A 19,978-nucleotide genomic window follows, 5' to 3' on the forward strand; every position below is an offset into this window, starting at 1 on the left:
TCTTTCTGTTTCTGAGCCTGCTGTCACAGCTTTCTGAAATTCTGACCTTTACTGTGCTTCTCACAAAGCCCTCTGGTCTGACCAGGATAAAATGAACAATGCAGTAAACGAAAACAACACTGACAGAGTCAGAATGGACCCATGCCCTCTCTTGTGCCAGGGGCAGGTATATCTCAAATATACACTCCTGACCGCAGAACAAAGACTGACTAAGAGGAAAATGCTCTTGGCATCTCTTTATTCAACCCTCACCCTCAGGTCGAGTCCATGTCCTTCTCAAGCCCCTGTGGAGGTGGAGCACACCAAGGTCTGGTGTTCCTTCAGCCCCCCAAGGGCAGGGCCAACTCCAGACCTGGAGACCACAGCTCTTCCACCCCAAAGCTGTGTTTGCTTGCTGGAGGGGCCTCGCGTTGGGTGCCAAATTTTGTCCTGGTTTAGGGCAAATCTGGGAGAGAATCTCCAACGGTGTGTAGAGATCCACTGCAGCCACAGCCACTGCCCGAGCACAGGAGCTCTGATTGAACGTGAGCAGAGGAGCCTGCTGTGACTCTTGATCTGACATTTCCTCTCCGAGTCTCTGTGAGTGTTTGTGGGTGGAAATGAGCCGTGCTGGAGCTGCCCCTTGCCTGGCAGGGCTCTCCTGGCTCTAAGTGTCCAGCTTGGCTCTGTGCACTACAGGGCTCTGGGGCTGTGCGGTGTCGTTGGCCACCACCGTGGCCTCTCCAAAGGTGTCGATGCACTTCCCCACGGCATCCAGGACGAGCTGGAGGCGCCTGTCCAGGGCCAGCAGGTGGGGCTCGGTGAGCACAGGGGCCAGGGGGTCCTGCAGGAGGGATTCCCTCATCACCTCGCTCAGCCGGTACTCGGGCTCCGCCAGGAGCTGCAGGCGCAGCCACGTCGATCTCTTTATTCTGGAAAAAAGTTAAATCAACAATTTAATACCTCCCAGCAAGAGCAGCTGAGCTCCTTGACAGCAGCAGGGCAGGGATGGGGGAAGGAATTTAAAGAATTTTGGAACAGAGGTTCTGTAATTTTAATTTTGGAAGGTAATGAATTTTTTTTTTTACAGAAACCTCTACTTCTCCCTTTGTTTTTCTCAGAGTATTTGTACTGCAAATTTCTGTCAGCAGAGAGGAAAAACATGAGTGAAGTTGTCAGTAGTGAGTGAGTCAGAGATGACCCAGTTCCCCAGGTTCCTGCAGGGTGGTGCCACCTCCCCAAGGATGACATCGATGAGATGGGAGCAGAGGGGGAGGTAAATGAAAAGACATGAATGAGAAAATATCTTCTGTCAAAACTCTGAGCACAAAGGGAATATTTCCTGGAACTGATGTAACTGTGACTTTTCACCTTAGGGGGTACTGAGGTTCAAATGTGATTTGCTTTGACAGAAAATGGGATGAAAAGCTGCAGTCTTGGAATGCTTCTGGGCATGAAATGAAGTGTTCTGAAATCATTTGTTTAATCCTCAGCAGAAATGTGTTGACTGCAGCATGTATAATACTGAAATAAATCAGTGGCTGTAGTTATTGCCCTTTGAATCTTGGAAACAAAGTGCTCCATGTTTATGGAACAATTTGGATTCAGCCCAGTCAGAATTTTCAGGTGGAAAAGGGTGAAGTCAGATCCATTTCAGGCAGCTCAAGAATTTGTATTTTTAGGCTGTTGTTTACCCAGGGCATCCATTGGGAAGGTTGATCTGGATCTCTGCAGCTCCAACAGGCCATGTGCTGTTTGGGAAAGCTGTTCCAGGTGCTGGGGACAATCACTAAGGTTGGAAAGGACCTTTAGGACCATCAAGTTCAACTGCTGTCCCAGCACCATCAAACCACATCCTCAGGTGCCACATCCACACATCATTTGAAGAATTCCAGGGATGGTGACTCCATGATTTCCCTGGGCAGCCTGTGCCAATGTTTTAGAACCCTTTCCAGGAAAAACTTTTCCTAATATCCAATCTAAATCAGTACTGTGTGTGGAGCGAGGTGTGTGTGGGCAGCGGCACAAGGGGAGGAGGATGCTGCTGCCACAGGGCCAGACATCACCTTCCCGCATTAATATCCCCGAAAAAGCTAAAATAATCAATTGATCAAGTGTGAGGGCTGACAAGGAAGCTCTAAACCCTAGCTGTGAGGTGCTGCTGCTGCTGCCAGGGGAAGCTGTGCCCAGAGCAGATGTGAACGAGGATCTGTGCGCTGTCCTTCGGCCCGGGAGCTGCTGTGGGTAAACACCAGCTGTGTTTGCTCTGGTCCCAGCAGTGCTTGGAGGTGGAGAGAGGGCTGCTGTGACCCGTGGGGAGCAGCTGATGGACTGCTGGAACAGTTACACAACAAACAAACAGAGCACAGCACACACAGGGCTGCGATGGAAACGCTGCCGCTGCGCTCCCACGGGGGCTGTGACCCTGTGCCTGGGCTGGACTGCTGAACCTTTCACCCCGAGCCTTCCAGGGACTCCAGCAGCCTGCCTGGGGCTGCTTCAGGCCTGGCTGTGCCTCCAGGAGGGTTCGGATGCTTTCAGGGAAAGGAGCACCTCATGGCATGGCTGTATTTGTGCCACTCGTGGTGTGGGAGAGGAGACTGCAGGCCTCAACGTGTGGGACAGGCTGGGAGAGGCAGATAAAACAGACTCAAATCTGCTGGAAGCCAGGCTTGGAGCAGAACTCAGCTGGGAATGTGTTTAACAGCCTGCTCTCAACACCCCTGTGCTCCTGGTTGGAGTGGCTGGAGGAGCTTCCCTGCTCTCATGGCCCAGCTCGGTGTCAGAGCAAGGAGGAACTCGGTGGGCCGAGTCCAGGTTGGTGGTCAGGGCAGGCTGAAATTTGTGGCCTCCTTGTGCTTACTCAAGCAAAACCTCTTCCTTTCCTTCCCAAGTGGTTTCAGATGCTCTCCCACTCCAAATGGATCAGCCCTTGTGGGAAATGAGGGTTTATGTGTTTCCCTCAGGCAGAACAAGTTGTTTTTATGCCATTCCTGGCCCTTGTTTGCTTATGACAAAGTGTTCAAGTCCTGCCTTTTACAATTATTAAATTAAGAGGAGTTTCTGGGAGGTGGATCTGGAAGAATAGAAATGCTGTGACCTGTGGATATTATAGCATGAAGGCCAAATTAAGAGGCAGAGTTAATTTCAAGCTGCACAAAATTTCAAGAGAAGGATTCCCTGCGAGCCTGCAATTAGAAATGAAAATACTTGCTGAGTGCAAATAACAGTTCTTGAAATTAAAGGTGTGTGGGGAGAGTGCAGTTACCACCCTGAGGGGGAGAAGGAGCAGGGAGAGCAAGGAAAAAAGCTCCACATCTCCTGAAGACAAACCCTAGGAAACAGCAGCTGCTTCTGCCTCTTAAATTTAACTTGCAGCTGCTGATTTATGTGCATTAATGAAGGAGGAACAAAGGGTTAAAATTATGAGCTCCTTCGTGCCATGAGAAGAGGAAGCTTGAAGAAGCGCATCAAAGCTCCACCAGGATTTTGGATGGAGATTTCTGTGCTTCCTGGAAGCACCTCGTGCTGATGGGCTGGGAAAGGCTGTTGGAACTTTCTGGAAGGGTTTGGTCCATTGGACAGCATCTCCTGGTGTGCCAGTGGATGTTTTTCCACTCGTGATTCCCATGCTCCTGCAGCTGGAACTTACACACAGCACTGGGAGAGCGGGGCCAGGATGGAGAGTTCGTCGTGGGAATGCCGCCCAAACCTGGGGATGAAGCAGAGTTCAGAGCCTGCCCTCCTCCTCCTCCTCCTCCTCCTCCTCTTCCTCCCCACGTTCCCCTGCTGTCTCACCCTCTGGCGTTGTCCAGGTGCAGGAGGAAGCCATCGTCCCCAAACTTGGTGAACATCTCGTAGTGGTGCCTGTCCATGTTCCCTGCAAAGGCCACACAGAGGGACACAGCTTGCCTTCCTTCCAGGGAATTGACTGAATTATCCCAAGGTTTCTTTCTGATCTGCATGGAGTATTTGTTGCCAGGCTGGAGGTGCCCAAGGTGCTGCTTTACCTTTGCTGGGGTGGGTCTGGGGGCTCCCCTGTGCCCCCACATTGGAGGGGCTGTGGGGAGACAGCAGCCCCTCTAAAAAACAAACGGAAATTTCCAGGAAAGGAAACTTCCAGGAAATTCTCAGGAAATTTCCAGAAAATTCCAAGGAAAGGAAAGGAAAGGAAAGGAAAGGAAAGGAAAGGAAAGGAAAGGAAAGGAAAGGAAAGGAAAGGAAAGGAAAGGAAAGGAAAAAGGGAAGGAAAGGAAAAAGGGAAGGAAAGGAAAAAGGGAAGGAAAGGAACTCCTTTCCCTCCATCATTACCTATCAGGAAGTCAAATATGGCCATGTCCACGATGTTGAGCAGCCGGTTGCTGTTGCTGTAGGGGTAGATCTCCCTCACTGTGTTGCAGTAGTGTGGATTCACTTCCCACCTGCAGGAGATGGAGAAAAGGAGACGCCCTCAGCTGCTTCTGCCGCGTCCCAAATATACCCCAAAACCATCTTCCATGTGAAGATGTACAGGAGGAGGAAATAAATCTCCCCTGGTGCATGCAGGAGGCTGGAATTGAAACACAGCCAATGGAGCAGCAAATGTGGGAAAGGCTGTTAGAACTTTCTGGAGGGGTTTGATCCATGGGACAGCATCTCCTGATGTGACAGTGGATGTTTCTCATGGCTGTATTTGACTGGTCCTTTACTTAAAACACCATCCCCATTGGCTAATTAAGAAACCACCGTTTGGTAAACAAATCTCCGTAACACATTCTACACGCTCACAAGAATTGTTTCTCATTCTTTTCTCTGATCTTCTCACAGCAAACGGCTTTAGGGGTTATTACACTAATTATTACCCTAATTATGGGCTCCCTGAACCCTGGCCTGGGTTATTTCTGCAGCTCTGTCTGTGTCCGTGCCCTGCAGTGCAGATGTGGGGAGCAGCCTCATTTACCCACTTACTCCTCTTTTCCCTCGAAGGAGTAGGAGCGGATCCAGGGGTTGGGGATGGAGAGGCGTGGGGCCAGGTTGAGGGAGGGCAGGAAGGCAGAGAGGGAGCCCTCCAGGAGATGGGGGCTCCCACACACGGCGTACTCTGTCTTGCACATGTACGGGCACTTGGCGAAGAAGCAGACGTTGCTGGCTGGGAGGAGAGCAGAAAACAGGGTGAACCAGAATGTAAGGCAAGGTGTGTTCTGTTCTGTTCTGTTCTGTTCTGTTCTATTCTATTCTATTCTATTCTATGGCAGTTGTTTTCTGTTCAGTGGGCAGTTTTCCTTATCTCTTCCACAATCATTCTTCCCTCTGGGGAGGAGAACATCTGCTGATAACAGCTATTGAATGTCACAGCATGGCTGATAAGAACTGCAGCATCCCACTGGGAGATGTGAGCCCAGAGGGAGGAGCCAAGCATTCCTATCTGGATAGAATCTGGAGATTCTGGAACACCAGCCAAGCATTCCTACCTGGATAGAATCTGGAGATTATAGGCATAATCTCCATAACACATTCCACGTGTTCACAACAACAGGTGCATCAAGTGAAGATAAGAATTGTTTTAATTCCTTCTCTGAGCATTCTCACAGGCTTCCCCAGGAAAATCCTGGGAAAATTGTGTTTCTCTCTGTGCCCACAGAGCTGCTGCCACATTTCCCTACCATGGGACAGTGATTATTTCTTGTGGCAGGGATGGAGTGAGAGGGAGCAGATGGGAAGAGGCCCAAGGGGCTGCAAATGAGTGCAGAGCAGTTTAGAATGCCATGGTTGATGAGTGTTTCATGGAAACACTCTGGGGAGTCCAAGGAAAAAGAAGGTAAAACCCAAAGCAGCCATGGCATGGATTTCAACCTGCCAAATGACAGACTGGGGTCCTGTGCCAAGGGAAAGGTTAGGAAAAAAAGGCCAAATATAGGGAAAGGTTAAGAGAAAAAGGCCAATCACCTACCAAATCTGGTAGGTGATTCCAGCTGGAGGGAACGTCTGCAGTAACCATGTTTTTGTGCACATTTAACCCAAGAATTTCATTTCTGCACCACAGCACGAGTCCTGCAGCTGCTTTTCCTGCAGTCCCTTCCTCCCACCGTGGAACACCACAGGTTTGGGTCAGCTGTGAAGGGACCTTAGAGACAATTGGGGCCATAATTTGCCCTATCCTGAGCCAGCCCCTGCCCACCTGGTGACACGAAGAAGACACTCTGCAGAACCTCGTTCTTGGTGACCTCCAGGATCTCCTTGGTGACGTTGATCAGCCTCCCCACGGTGGGTGGCACCCTCCTGAAGTCCAGGATCCTGCACAGAGGGCACAGGGATGCTGCAGCTGCTGCACTGTGTGGTGGCAGGTGCTGCCCCTGCCCCTTCCACCAGGAGCCTTTGGATCCCTGCACCCAGACTCTTTCCAGCAAAAACCCCTCTGGGCCAAAATGTAATGTGGCTCTGTTTGGATTTTGGTATTTTAATAGCTGCTGTCTGGAACGAGCTGGATGTTCTCCAGCATTCCTGTCTCTTTCCCTAACGTTGCCTTGGTTTCTCCCCACCCTTTGCACACAAACAGGGCCAGAGCAGCCCTTCAGGCCCCTCTACAATGCTGGTTTGATATGCAGAAAAGATGTTGATCCTGGTACAACGTGGCTGAGGAGGAACCCCCCTCCTCCAGAGGCTCTCATGCCCAGCTCATTCCTCAAAAATATTCTTAAAAACCTCAGGGCCTGGGGCAGGAAAGCATTCCTGGCAGTCAATGGGAAGCTGCTGCTGCTTGCTGAGTCAGTAAATGGGAAGAGTTGGCCAATGCTCTGTTTGGCTCCTTGGGTAATGCCCCCTGCCCCTGGGAATTGGGCACAGAACAGGATTTAGCCTGCTACTTATTGAGCAATGTTCAGAGAGAAGAAAATATTTGCTTTTATCCAGCATCTTTCAGCTCTGAAAACCACAAAGCACTTGACAAAAGCAGTCTGGCCTCATTTTTGTGGCAGTGGAGCTGCAGGGGCGAGGTGGTGGTGGCTGAATAAAGCAGAGTCACTGTGAGGATGTTGGGACAGAACTGGGAAGGGAATTCAGCTCCCTTTGTTCCCTTTCTCTGAGTCTGAGCTACAGGACTTAATTTAGTCCTGCTCATCCTATGGAAACTGGAGATCTCCACCCACTCTGACCATCAGAGATCTGGTGTTCAGAGGAGGGAAAGGCTGCTGCCCTCATCTTTTCAGATGGGTATTTTTGATTTTATTAAACACACACCCTGCTGGGAAGAGGTGCCAGGTTAATTGCTCATTATCTGAGGGCCCAATACTGCATTGCTGCAGTTTATTAACCCAAAGCACACCTTGCTGCTGATGGAGTGTGTGCCTCCCCCACCAGCAGGGCACCCAGGCTGTGCCCAGGGCTCTGATTGGCACCTGGATGCAGGGGAGGGACAATGTGAGACGGCCAGGTGAGAATCTGACCTGTTCCCACCTGGACTGCACCTGCTGCCATGCAGTGGCCAAGGCAAAGCTGGCTCTGGGGTGTCAGATGAGAGTCAGGAGGATCTACTGGAGGATTCCTTTCCCCTTTCCTTTTCCTTTTTCCTTTCCCTTTACTTTTCCCCTTTTCCTTCCCCCTTTTTCTTTCTCCTTTTCCCTTTCCTCTTTCCTTGAAATTTCCTTGAAATTTCCTTTTCTTTAAATTTCCTTTCCTTTCCATTTCCTTTCCTTGAAATTTCCTTTCCTTTTCTTGAAACTTCCTTTCCTTGAAATTTCCTTTCCTTTCCTGGAAATTTCCTTGAAATTTCCTTTCCTGGAAATTTCCTTTCCTTGAAATTTTCTTGAAATTTCCTTTCCTTTCCTAGAAATTTCCTGGAGCTTCCTGGAAATTTCCTTTCCTTTTCTTGAAATTTCCTGGAAATTTCCTTTCCCCGAGCCCTGCAGGTCTTTCCCCAGACCCTGGTGGCCAGAGGAGCAGGCAGAGCAGCAGGGCAGTGCCAGGGCAGTGCCAGGGCAGTGCCAGCCCTACCTGTCCAGGTGGAAGGCAGCGATCTCCGCGTTGTGCCGCTGGAAATCCACGAAGTAGAAGAAATCCTCAGGAGTCTCCTCCTCACGTTTCTGCCTGGGAGGAAGCAGGGGGTGAGCCCTGGGCAGTCTGGACACCGAGGGGTGGCACAGGGACAGCTGGGGGGCCACAATGGGGACAGGGTCAGAGCCAAGGGCTCCGTGCCCAGCTGGAGCCAGGGAGCAGCACCTGCACCTTGGGAGAAGCAGAAGAGCTGGCTGGGGCTTAAATCTGCTCCAGCAAGAGCTTAGACCCCCCCTAGGATGAAGTTTCAGGTGGTGTTTGTCACATCCCCATGGAGGCAGAGGAGAGCTCAGGTCTGATGCTCTCCTATCCCTGAGGTGGGAGCTCCATTTAATTCCATTTTCTGGCTGGCACAAGGTGCCCCAGTAGGTGCAGCGTGGGAACCTGATGCTCAGCCTTAACTCCTTGGAAAATGGGAAGTTAACTCCTGGAAATGAAGTGTTAACTACTGGGAAAGGGGGTGTTAACTCTTGAGAAATGGAGTCTTGACTCCTAGGAAAGGGGGATGTTAACTACTGGGAAATGGGATGTTAGCACTGGGAAATGGGATGTTAATTCCAGGGAAAAGGGTGTTAACTCCTGGGAATAGGGAGTGTTAACTGCTGGAGATGGGATGTTAACTCCTGGAAAATTGGGTGTTAACTCCTGTGAAATGGAATATTAACTCCTGGAAATGGAGTGTTAACTCGTGGGAAAGGGGATGTTAATTCCTGGGAAATGGAGTGTTAATTCCTGGAAATTGGGTGTTAACTCCTGGCAAATGGGACAGGACCCAGGAAATCCCTCCTGGCTCAGCAGGCCATGGATGCTCTCCTTCCCCTCCAGGACCTGGTAGACACTGGGCAGAGGTGGATGGAAACCCAGGGGAGAGGAGCTGGCTCCTCCTGGGTGAGGATTTATCATCCAGCTGCTGTGTCACACATGGACAGTAAAGTGAGAGGGAATTGATGTGAAGAGTCCCAAGGGGCTGCGAATAAAGCAGCAGCAATTTAAATCCCCTGTTTGATGGCTGCTTCTTGGAAACACTCTGGGGAATCCAAGGAAAAGCAAGGCAAGCCCCAAAGTCTGCTGGGGAAGAGCAGTCCCTCATGGCAAGGATCTCAGGAGAACAAGTGTCCCAAGGTCCTTCTGTACCCGGCACCCAAAACTGAGACATTTCCAACACCAACAGCAGTGTGGGAACGCTGGTGTTTACCCATGTGTGCTCCTGGGGGGGTGTGAGCAGCCAAGAAAAATGGAAAATAATGGAATATTTCACTCCCCAGGTAGGGAGGGCAGAGAGGGAAGGGGTGGCTGGGACCTTCCCGTGCCGATGAGGGTCCCAGCCCGCCCTGCAGGGGCTCAGGGGGGCTCTGCTGGCCTTACCTCATGGGCTTGAACATGGCTTTCCCAAAATCCTGGAACCTGAGGACCAGCTTCAGGTGCACACCGCTGGGCTTCACCACTTGGGGAGGAAAAGGGGTGTTAGCTCATGGAAATGGGGGTTAAATCCTGGGAATGGGGTGTTAGCTCCTGGGAAATGGGGTGTTAGCTCCTGGAAATGGGGGTTAAATCCTGGGAAATTGGGGGTTAGCTCCTGGAAATGGGGGTTAACTGCTGGAAATGGGGCATTAAATCCTGAAAATGGGAGGTTAGCTCCTGGAAATGCGAATCTTCACCTCTGGGAAATGGGGTGTTAACTCCTGGGAAATTGGGGTGTTAGCTGCTGGAAAATGGGGTGTTAACTTTTGGGAAAATGGGGTGTTAACTGCTTTAAATGGGGTGTTAACTGCTGGGAGAGGGGGTATTAACTCCTGGGAAATGGGATGATAACTCCTGGAAATGGGGGGTTAACTGGTGGAAAATGGGGTGTTAACTCCTGGGAAAGAGGGTGTTAAATTTTGGGAAACAGGGTGTTAACTCCTGGAAATGCGATGTTAACTCTTGGGAAATGGGATGCTAACTGTCTGGAAAGGGGACCTTAACTCCTGGAAAGGGGGTGTTAACTTTTGGAAATGGGGTGTTAACTCCTGGGAAATGGGATGTTAACACTTAGGAAAGGGGATGATAACTGCCAGGAAATGGGCAGTATTAACTCCTGGGAAATGGGGCGTTAATTCCTGGGAAATGGGATGTTAACTCCTGGGAACACCCCAGTTACACCCCCAGCACAACCCAGCTTTCCAACCCCATGAGTGCATCCCCTCACTCCTTCCAGCCACTCCCCTCTCTCTTCCCATTTATTTTCCTCTCCCCCGTGTGCCATAGAGCAGATTTCCCTGCAGCCCCTCTGTCACATCCCCTTGGGGACTTTTCCCTCCCTCCCCAGCAGAAACCAGTGCTGAACTGGTGTCCTGACACCCACATTGATCAGGCTGCTCATGGAAGTGGTGGAATCATCACCCCTGGGCATTAAAAAAAGCCTGGACGTGGCCCTTGGGGTGGATTCCATAATTTCAGAGGCTTTTTAAACTGGAATAATTCCACGCTCTGTGATCCCAGCCTGTGCTGGGTTAATGGGAGGGAGCAGAGCCTGGCTTGGCGTTTCCCTGCCCAGCTGGGGATGGAGCACTGGGGATGGGACATGGGGACCCCAGGTGCCACACTCACCCTGGCTGCAGTCACAGGCTCCCAGCAGGGCCTTCTCATCCTGGCTGTAGTCTGCAGGGCAGGAGGAGCAGTGAGACCCCACCAGCATCCCCAATGAGAGGAGAGAATGATGCACCTGACTCCATCTTATCACAAGGCTAATTAATTACTTTATTATTCTATATTATTCTATATTATATTACACTATGTTACATTGCATCTAAACTGAATCTGCCAAGCACTCAACTGCATACAAATGCACAGATCTCATGACTGTCAGCCCACAGTCCTGACACATCACTGGCTGGGGGCTCTGTACAAATCAAAAATGGGATGGGGCTGCTGTGGAACAGCATTGAGCTGGTTTATTTTCCAGCATCAGTCTCATTACATGGTTATGACAATGGGAAGATGCCAACAGCTCACATCTCAGGCAGCAGAGCAAGAACTTAATGTTACAACTCACTTTAAAAGTTTTTTGACCAATCACACAAAGCAAAAGCACATTGACAATAGTTCTAATCACTATAAGCACACGTACCTTTGGTTAAACAATGCTTGCTTATTTCAAATACAATACCTGCTTGTAAGCCTTAAAACACAATGCACAGAGCTCCATTATTAAGCTTAGAACTTCCTAATATCTCACTAGATAAACTTTAGTTATTAATTATTAAACTTACATTGTTCTATTTTACACATTGATTTCATCCAAGCATGGGTTTATTGTGATCCCCCTCTAACCCTTGAACACAGTTTCTCATGATTCTTCTTACAATTAAACCATAACTACATCTAATTACTAAACAATCATCACATCTAACAATTATATCATTTATCACAGGTACAATTTCACATGATCTGGCAAACACAAGACCTAACACTACCCAGAGCCTGCTTTTAACATTTCCCCAGTGTCACTGACATCTTTTATGAAAAATCCTTTCCTTAGGATTTTCCTCCTGAGAAGCTGAGAGGCCTCACAACAAAATGTAAACAATGATTATCTGCGGCTGTGGAATGCAACAGGTGCATCTGTGATTGGTCTCATGTGGTTGTTTCTAATTAATGGCCAATCACAGTCAGCTGGCTCGGACAGAGAGTCTGAGACAGAAGCTTTTGTTATCATTCCTTCTTTTTCTATTCTTAGCCAGCCTTCTGATGAAATCCTTTCTTCTATTCTTTTAGTGTAGTTTTAATATAATATATATCATAAAATGATAAATCAAGCCTTCTGAAACATGGAGTCAGATCCTCATCCCTTCTCTCATCCTGGGACCCCTGTGAACACGGTCACACCCCAGGTCCTGCTAACCCTGGCATTAGCTTTCTTTCTAACCCCCTGAATTTTCTATGAGTTTAAAATCGTTTGCCATCCCCCAGGCAGGCTCCAAGGAACCCATCCCCATGCCCATGCCCGTGTCCATGCCCATGCCCATCCCCATGCCCATCCCCATCCCCATGCCCATGCCCATGCCCATGCCCATGCCCATCCCCATGCCCATCCCCGTGCCCATCCCCATGCCCATCCCCATGCCCATGCCCATGCCCATGCCCATGCCCATCCCCATCCCCGTGCCCATCCCCGTGCCCCTGCCCGTGCTCTCACCGGCGCTGACGGTGGGCAGGTGGCGCAGGTCCCGCAGCAGGCGGCTGACGGCAGCGCTGGAGCGCGGGTAGAGCCCGTCCCGGCTGATGCCCAGCTGGAACTGCAGCCAGGCGGCCTCGGCACGCAGGGGGAGAGGGGCTGGCAGGGTCAGGTTCAGCTCCTGCCGGTACAGCTTGTGCCTCCTGCAAGAGAGGAGGGATGGGGAAAAGGGAGAGGTTCAGCTCCTCCTGGTACAGGTTGTGTCTCCTGCAAGAGAGGAGAGATGAAGATGTGCAAAAGGGAGAGTTTCAGCTCCTCCTGGTACAGTTTGTGTCTCCTGCAAAAGAGAGAGGAGGGATGGGGATGGGGATGTGGGAAAGGGAGCAGCTTGTGCCTCCTGCAAGATAGGAGAGATGGGGATGAGGATAAGGGAGAGGCTCAGCTCCCCTCAGTACAGTTTGTGTTTCCTTCAAGAGAGGGAGAGGTGTTCTGGGGATAGGGATGTGGAAAAAGGAGCAGCTTGTGCCTCCTGCAAGAGAGAGAGAGGAGGGATGGGGATGTGGATGTGGAAAAAGGAGAGGTTCAGCTCCTCCTGGTACAGTTTGTGCCTCTTGCAAGAGAGATGCTCCGGGGATGGGGATGTGGAAATGGGAGCAACTTGTGTCTCCTGCAAGAGAGGAGGAATGGGAATGTGGGAAAGCTGCCTTCTCTGAGCCTGGAGGGTGCCAGGAGCAGAGCACGGGTTGGGTAAGGGGAAACTGAGTCTCTGACCCTCTCTGAGAGAGTTTTTTCCCTGAAGCTGGGGGGAAAAAATCACTGAAAGCTACAAATTTCCTCTGTGACCAAATTCACAGTGAGCAGGGATGCTACAAGGTCATGTGGCAGCATCCTGCTCATGATGTCTAAAAATCAAGGTTCAATCCCCCCCCCTTTTTTGGCAGGTGGAGCTGAAGGAGCCCCTCAAGCTCAGGAATAACCCAAAACCACTGAATCAGCATTTTCTTCAACCTCGAGACCTGCGGATGCAACAGCCTGGTCAGAGAGTGAGAGAATGGGCTTTGTTTTCTCACAGTGGCCTTGTGAGGCTTTTTTAGGGAGTTGCAGAGAAACGATGATAACTTGTTGGTATAAACAACCTGCAGGTGGTGTCTTCCTACTCTGCTTTTCTGTTCCTCTCAAGGGCTGCTTGTGAGAAAGATGTTTTTGTTAGTGAGCCAATCAAGCAGAATGTGTTGAATCTGTCTATAAAGGAGAGGATTTTTGGTGTTAAATGCTCTTCTGCAAACCAGCCTTGGAGTGAATCTGTGTCATTTCTTGCTCAGTGGTGACAGAGACTCCAAGGCTGGGGAAATGAAAGGTCACGGAAAGCAGGGGACAGAGCTTTCAGAGGTTTCTCACTAACAGTGTCCAGCTCCTGTGTGGAGCAGCCAGTCCTGATAAAGGGAAGATGAGGCTCAGTTTGCACTGAAAGTGCCAGGATCCATGCAGGAAAGCAAACAGCAGCTGAGGGCTGATAAGGAGTAGGACATTAACCAAGGCTGGACAGGGGAAATGCCACAATCCCAGCCAGAGCCCACCCAGAGCCTGAGCAGCGAGGGCTGACCATGCCCCAGGACATTTATCAGCCAAGGACTGATAATCCTTGATAACTGATGATAATTTCCACTGGGGGCTGCAAAGGGCTCCTGGGGGTTCCTTTATTTCCCTGCTCAGCCCAGCAGCTGGGGCTTGGTTGGGATTTTTCCATCAATTTTCCATCACCCTTCTCCATCCAAGCAGGCTGAGCAGGGTGGTTAATCTGGCTGTGAGCCGGGCATGAACCCTCCCAGAGGGGTTCCAGTGGTGTAGGAAATGAATTTGTAGAAAATTCTCCAAGTTTGATAGAAGTTTTCCGTAGTATGTATGTGTATGTAAACCTTGAGATAAGAAATGTTGACTTAGAAATATAATGGAATAAAACAGAAAAATAAAGTTTTAAAGGATAGCCTTGCAACTAAAAATAGATAGTGTAGAAAAATAGAAGTATGAAAAATACATTGTAGTAAGACTTCTGAAGAGTTTAGATGGTTAGCTTTAAAACATTTATAGTGTATCAATACTATCCTTTGAAACTTGTTTTTAGTTCTATTTTTCTCTCAATAATGTCTTATTCCACAGTATTTCCAAGTCAGCATTTCTTATCTCGAGGCTTACATACACATATATACTATGTGAGCCTTCTGTCAGGCTTTGAGGATTTCCCACAAATTCATTTCCTACACAGTGATGTCCTGGGAGCCCTCTGGGAGCTGGAGGGACAGGTTGGATGTGCCTGCTCCCTCTCCCAGTCTGTTTGTCTTTCCATTGGACTGGGCCAGCCACAGCATGGAAAAATCCACGTGTGCACGGTCAGAGGGAGCTGGGGCACTGCCCTCCCTGACCAGGGCTTTGCTCAGGAGGCAGAAAATTCCCTGTGCACCTGGAAATGGCCCTGGAATGACAGAAAATTCAGACAGAAAACAGACAGAAAATTCCCTGTGCACAAGGAAATGGCCCTGGAATGCCAGAAAATTCAGACAGAAAACAGACAGAAAATTCCCTGTGCACAAGGAAGTGCCTTGGAACGCCATCATGAGGCAGAAAATTCCCTGTGCACAAGGAAATGCCCTGGAATGCCATCAGCTCCAGCAGAAATGCCCTGACCCCCAGCCTGCTGGCCTTCCTGTGGATAAGTGAGGCACAACCTTAACGAGCTGTGAGGCATTAATTAATAAATGAGCTATTAACCCTGCCCCAGCCAGGGATGGCAAACCCCAGTGCCATGGACAGCAGCGACTCAGGATTTTTCCCCAGGGCAGCTGCCCAAATATTTTTCCATATTTGCTCTCCTGCCTGCCACACACACAGGCTGCTCCCCCAGGGTGAGCAAGGCATTACTGAGGGGGAAAAAAATGCAGTGGTTATGCAAGGGGAGGCAGCTCCCAGCCCTGCATCCACATGGGCCCTGCCCAGCCTGAGCCAGTCCCTTCCCAGCCTTTCAACCCAAAATACAGCTCTCCCTGCTTCCTTCAGGATTCCTGAAATATTTCCCTGGAAAAAGCCAGATCTCTGCAAAAGGCATAATGAAATAAAACCAGGGTTCATTTCTGCCCTGCTATAAATAGGCCTGGGGTTGCCCTGGCTTTCAGCTCTGTGCTGGGCTGGGAGGGAGGCACAGCGTGGGGTGACACTGCTCAGGCCACCAGCATCCTGAGTTTGGGCTTTTGAAGCTGCTCCTTCAGGGATAACAATAAGCTCTGGAGTTTCTGAGGGATTTTTTGGGGGGGTTTTGAAGAGGTGTGGATGTTTCGTTGTTTTTCTGTTTCCATCATGCATCCCCATCAGTCTCTCCAGCTGGTTCTGCATCCTGAGGTGCTGGGAGCACACAGGGCTGGCTTGGAGGAGGACACACTCTGGCCAAGGGTGTCCCAACAGGATGTGCTGGGGCTGCTCCAGCTGGCAGAGCCCCCGGACAGAGCAGACGGACAGAGCTCCAGCTGATGTCCAGCTGCCTGCAGAAATGAAGGCAGACACTGTGCTGGAGGAACGGGGTGAAACTGCAGCTTGTTCCATCAGGGGAGAGTCCTGCTGCTCCCAGAGCTGCTCTGCCAACACCCACATCCAGGGCTGATGAGAAATGTGCTGTTTATCCTGTTGTGGTGAGGAGAGCATCCCATGGACACCCAGCCCTGAGTCTCTGCTGCTGGCTCTGCACGTGGAGCTGCTGTGGAGTTTTTGCTCTTCAGTCCTCAGCAGCAGCTTGGTTGAACCCATGCAGTGGGAGAAAAAGCCAGGGATGATTCCTGAGTCCCATCAGGACCCTGCCCTGGCCACATCAGAGAGGACACAGGCTTTGCAGGTGAGGCAGAAATTCCTCTGTGCCCACAGCAAATGGACAATTTTATAAAATCCATCATCTCTGGTGAGTGCCACCTGTTCCATGTTCAATCTGCAGCACTGGTGGTGGTTGTTGTCAGGTTTCTGCAGGAGCAGTTGTGTCACCTCAGCCTGTGCTCTCTGGAGGTTTCACCCACTTATGAGCATCAAATATTTTATTTCAGAGTGAGGAATAATCAATACTCTGCCTTCTTGCCTTCCTGGAGGTGCAGAGTGAAGTCAATCAAGGACAAATGGCACCAGAGTGTTCCTCCCAGTCACAGCACAGCCAAACCTTGGGGCAGGAGGCAAAGTGCAGCACAAATTCCAGAATTTAACAAATTCCATCTTTTAACAGCGTGGTGAATAAAACTGGGGAGTGCAGACTTCTCCCTCTCCTGCAACAGAGCTTACAGCAAGTGCCCAGGGTTTCTGATGGTGCCACCAAGCTGTGAGAAGCTTTGGTTGAAATCCCCAATTCCCACTGGGATTTTGCTTGGGAGATATCCACCTTGGTACCCAAATCCTGGTGGCTTCAGCAGGCAGTGCTCAGCTCTGAGAAGATGCACCCGGGGTGGGTCTGTGGCACATCCAGGGGTACCCAAACCCACCAGCCATGGATTTCACATGCTGGGACAAAGGATTCAACAGGATCCAGACTGACTGGAGACAGGGAAGAGCCTGGCAGGGGTGGCCCTGGCTGAGCACTGGTGCTGCTCAGGCCATGAAGGTTTCTCTGTTCCTTCCATTATCACTTCCCACCATCTCCTGCAGCAAATCTCATGTGGAACCAGCACTGGGAGAGCCCCACAGGAGCAGGAGGAACAGGCGGAGACAGCACTTGGGAATGTGCTGTGCATCCCCTGTGCAGGGGATGGGACGAGTGGGGAAACCAAAGCTGGGAAATGCCAGCACAGGAGTCCCTGGGGTGTCCCCACATGCTGTCACCCCCTTGCAGGTGTCCTGTCCCACAGAGGGGACAGCGGGTGAGGTGATGCCATGAGGAGCTCTGTGCTCTGCTCTATCCAGGTTTGCGCATGAGTGGAGGAGTTCTGGGGGTGCAGGGAGCAGCTCTGGGGTGCTGTATGCTCGTGGGAGGGGGGTTAGATCAGGGATTCAGGGTACAGATAATCAATGCTGGGAGCTGGCACTGAGGGTCACTGTCCCCCCCAGGCAGTGACCACAGGGCAGGGACAGTCCCACCCCAGGAGCAAAGGGAGTTTCCTCCTTGCTGGGCTGGCAGAGGCAGCAGGAGAGGGCTCTGAGCTGGGGGTGCCTTTCTCTGCTTTCTCTGGGGCTCTGGCAGTGGGGCAGGGTGGGAGACACCGCCAGGCTGGAGGGGTGAGGGCGCAGAGCCAGAACGGGGGGCCAAGCTGGGCTGGGGATGCCAGGGGGCACCCAAGGGACACCCAGGAGAGCTGCCCAGAAAGGGTGGGGTACCTGAGAGGGGGTACCTGAGAGGGGGTGCCAGAGAGGGGGTGCCTGGGGGTGCCCATGCAGGGAGTGCCTGGCCAGAGTGTGCCCAGGGGATGCCAGGGCAGGGGTGCCCAGAAAGGGGGTGCCCAGAAAGGGGGTGCCCAGGGGATGCCCGTGCAGGAGGTGCACTCACAGAGGGTGCCTGGGAAGGGGGTGCTCAAGAGATTCCAGGGGACTGGAAAAAGGGGTGCCCAGGCAATGCCAGGGAAATGTGTCCCCATGCAAGGGGTGCCCAGAAAAGGGGTGTCCAGGAGATACCCGGGAAAGGGGTGCCCATGCAAGGGTGCTCAGAAAACACCCGGGAAGGGGTTGTCCAGGACATGCCCGTGCAGTGGGTGCTCAAGAATGGGGTGCCCAGGAGGTACCCAGGGAATGAGGGATCATGCAAGGGGTGCCCGGTGGGAGGGTGCCCAGAAGCTGCGGGCACAGGGATTGTCCGGGAAGGGAGTGCCCAGGAAAAGAACGGCCAGGGGATATTCGGGAAGGGGGCGCCGGGGAAGGGGGTGCCCGGGAGATGCCCAGAAAAAGAGTGCCCAGGAGATGTCCGGGAAAGGAAGGTTCCGGGAAGGTTCCGGGAAGGTTCCGGGAAGGGAAGGGAAGGGAAGGGAAGGGAAGGGAAGGGAAGGGGAAGGGGAAGGGGAAGGGGAAGGGGAAGGGGAAGGGGAAGGGGAAGGGGAAGGGAAGGGAAGGGAAGGGAGTGCCAGCAGCCGCTGGTGCACGGAGTGCTCAAGAAAGGGATGCTCAGGAAATAGCGAAGAAAGGGGTGCCGGGGAAGGAGGCGCCCAGGAAGGAGGTGTCGGGCAAGGAGATGCCAGAAAAGGGATGCTGAGGAAGGAGGAGATGCCCGAGAAGGGGGTGCCCAGGAGATACCCGGGGAAGGAGGAGATGCCCAGCAAGGGGTGCAGGGCAAGGGGGTGCCGGGAAGGAGTAGATGCCCAGCAAGGGGGTATCGCGGCGCTGCGGGTGCGGGGTGCCCGGGCTCCGGGCGCTGCGCGGTGCGGGGCGCGGGGGCTGCGCGGCTGCGGGACGCACCTGTTCCATCGAGCCGCCTTCCGCCGGTAGTAGCGCAGGGCTTCGCGGGCGCCCAGCAGCGGCTCGGCGGGGCCCGGCGGGGCGGCGCGGTACAGCGGGTGGGCGAAGAGGCGGCGCAGCGCGGGGGCGGCGCGGGGCAGCGGCGGGCGCGGCGCGGCGGGGGCCGCGGGGCACGGGCAGCGCGGGGAGACCCTGCCCAGCTCCCGGCGCGCCCGCGGCCAGAGGTGGAAGTAGAGATCGGCGGCCAGCAGCGCCCCGAGCAGCAGCAGCACGGCCGGGCGGTCCCGCCGCGGGCCCGGCATGGCCGGGGCGGGCTGGGGACGGGGACGGGGACAGGGATGGGGACAGCGGCGGCTCCCGGGGCAGAGCGCACGGGGGAGCTCGAGCGGCGGAGCCGGGGGTGCGGGCACCTCGGGGCGGGGACCGGGCAGGGCGCTCGGGGCCCGGCGAGGGGGAGCGGGGGTGGGGGCACGGCGGCCGGGGAGCCTCCCCCGGACACGGACACGGACACGGACACGGGCACGGTGCCGGTGCCGGTGCGGACCGAACCGAGCGGCCCCGGGCTGTGCCCGCCCGCCCAGCGCAGCCCCCGCGCAGGTGCCGCGTCCCCCGCCAGCCCCTTCGAGCACCTCGTCCCCTCTCCCCAAAGCGGAAAATCGGCCCGGGAGAGCTTTGGCAGATGGCTCCTCCATCAGTGGGAGGAAAGGATGTGCTCCCCACACTGCTTGGGTTTTGGGGACACCAGCTGTGCCCCCCTTCTGTGCCCTTTGGGGGCAAAAATGGTGAAATGATTGCGCTTGGATCGCTTCAGGCTCCAGACCAGATATGAGGTGTTGAGAGGGGAAATTTTAGGGTGCTGTACTGGAAAGGTGTGGGGCAGGCAGGGGCTCTGCTCAGAGGTGCTGGGTTGGGGTCTGCAGGATGGGAAAGCACAGAGCTGATCCTTCTCAGGAGGAGAGAAGCAGCTTTCAGGAGGAGAGAAGGAGCTTCCAGGACATGAAGCTGGATGTAAAGACGGGGAAATGAGAGCCAGCTCACTGTCAGGTGGCTTAGGGCACAGCAGAGGGTGTGTGCAGCTGCACACTCTGCCTGGGGACACTGCTCCTCACCCCTCCAAGGCCAGGTGACCTGGCAGCTCCCCCAGACAGTGACATCATAAACCCAAAATCAAGCAACAGCCTGGGACTAACAATAGGATTCTTCTTCTTCTATTTTTTAAACTTATTTTTTAAAAGATTGCCCCAGGATTCAGCAAACACAGATGAATCCCCAGCCCTGCTCTGTGGCTGCCAGCCTGTTGAAGGATACCCACTTCAAACTCAAAGAACAACTTGTGACAAACACTCCACCAAAAACTGGCTGATACCTGCTTGGCTCCTAATGCTCCCTGAGCTGTTTCCCCGTTGCCAATCT

General features: G+C 52.7%; 1 protein-coding gene across 1 annotated transcript; it reads right to left on the reverse strand.

The window, feature by feature from the left end:
* Positions 1-231: 231 nt before the first annotated feature.
* FAM20A (FAM20A golgi associated secretory pathway pseudokinase) lies at positions 232-18,867 on the reverse strand. The gene is made up of 11 exons (XM_054278975.1): positions 18,566-18,867; positions 12,185-12,366; positions 10,597-10,647; positions 9,373-9,451; positions 7,948-8,040; positions 6,137-6,252; positions 4,927-5,107; positions 4,291-4,400; positions 3,778-3,859; positions 3,632-3,691; positions 232-911 (listed from the first exon to the last, which is right to left on the reverse strand). The coding sequence occupies exons 1-11, from the start codon at positions 18,865-18,867 to the stop codon at positions 647-649; spliced, it is 1,521 nt and encodes a 506-aa protein (XP_054134950.1). The 3' UTR covers positions 232-646.
* Positions 18,868-19,978: the final 1,111 nt, after the last annotated feature.

Source organism: Melozone crissalis, unplaced genomic scaffold, assembly GCF_028551555.1.
Source record: "Melozone crissalis strain CALT ecotype California unplaced genomic scaffold, PUWL_Pcris_2 ptg000026l_1, whole genome shotgun sequence".
NCBI classification, from domain to species: domain Eukaryota; kingdom Metazoa; phylum Chordata; class Aves; order Passeriformes; family Passerellidae; genus Melozone; species Melozone crissalis.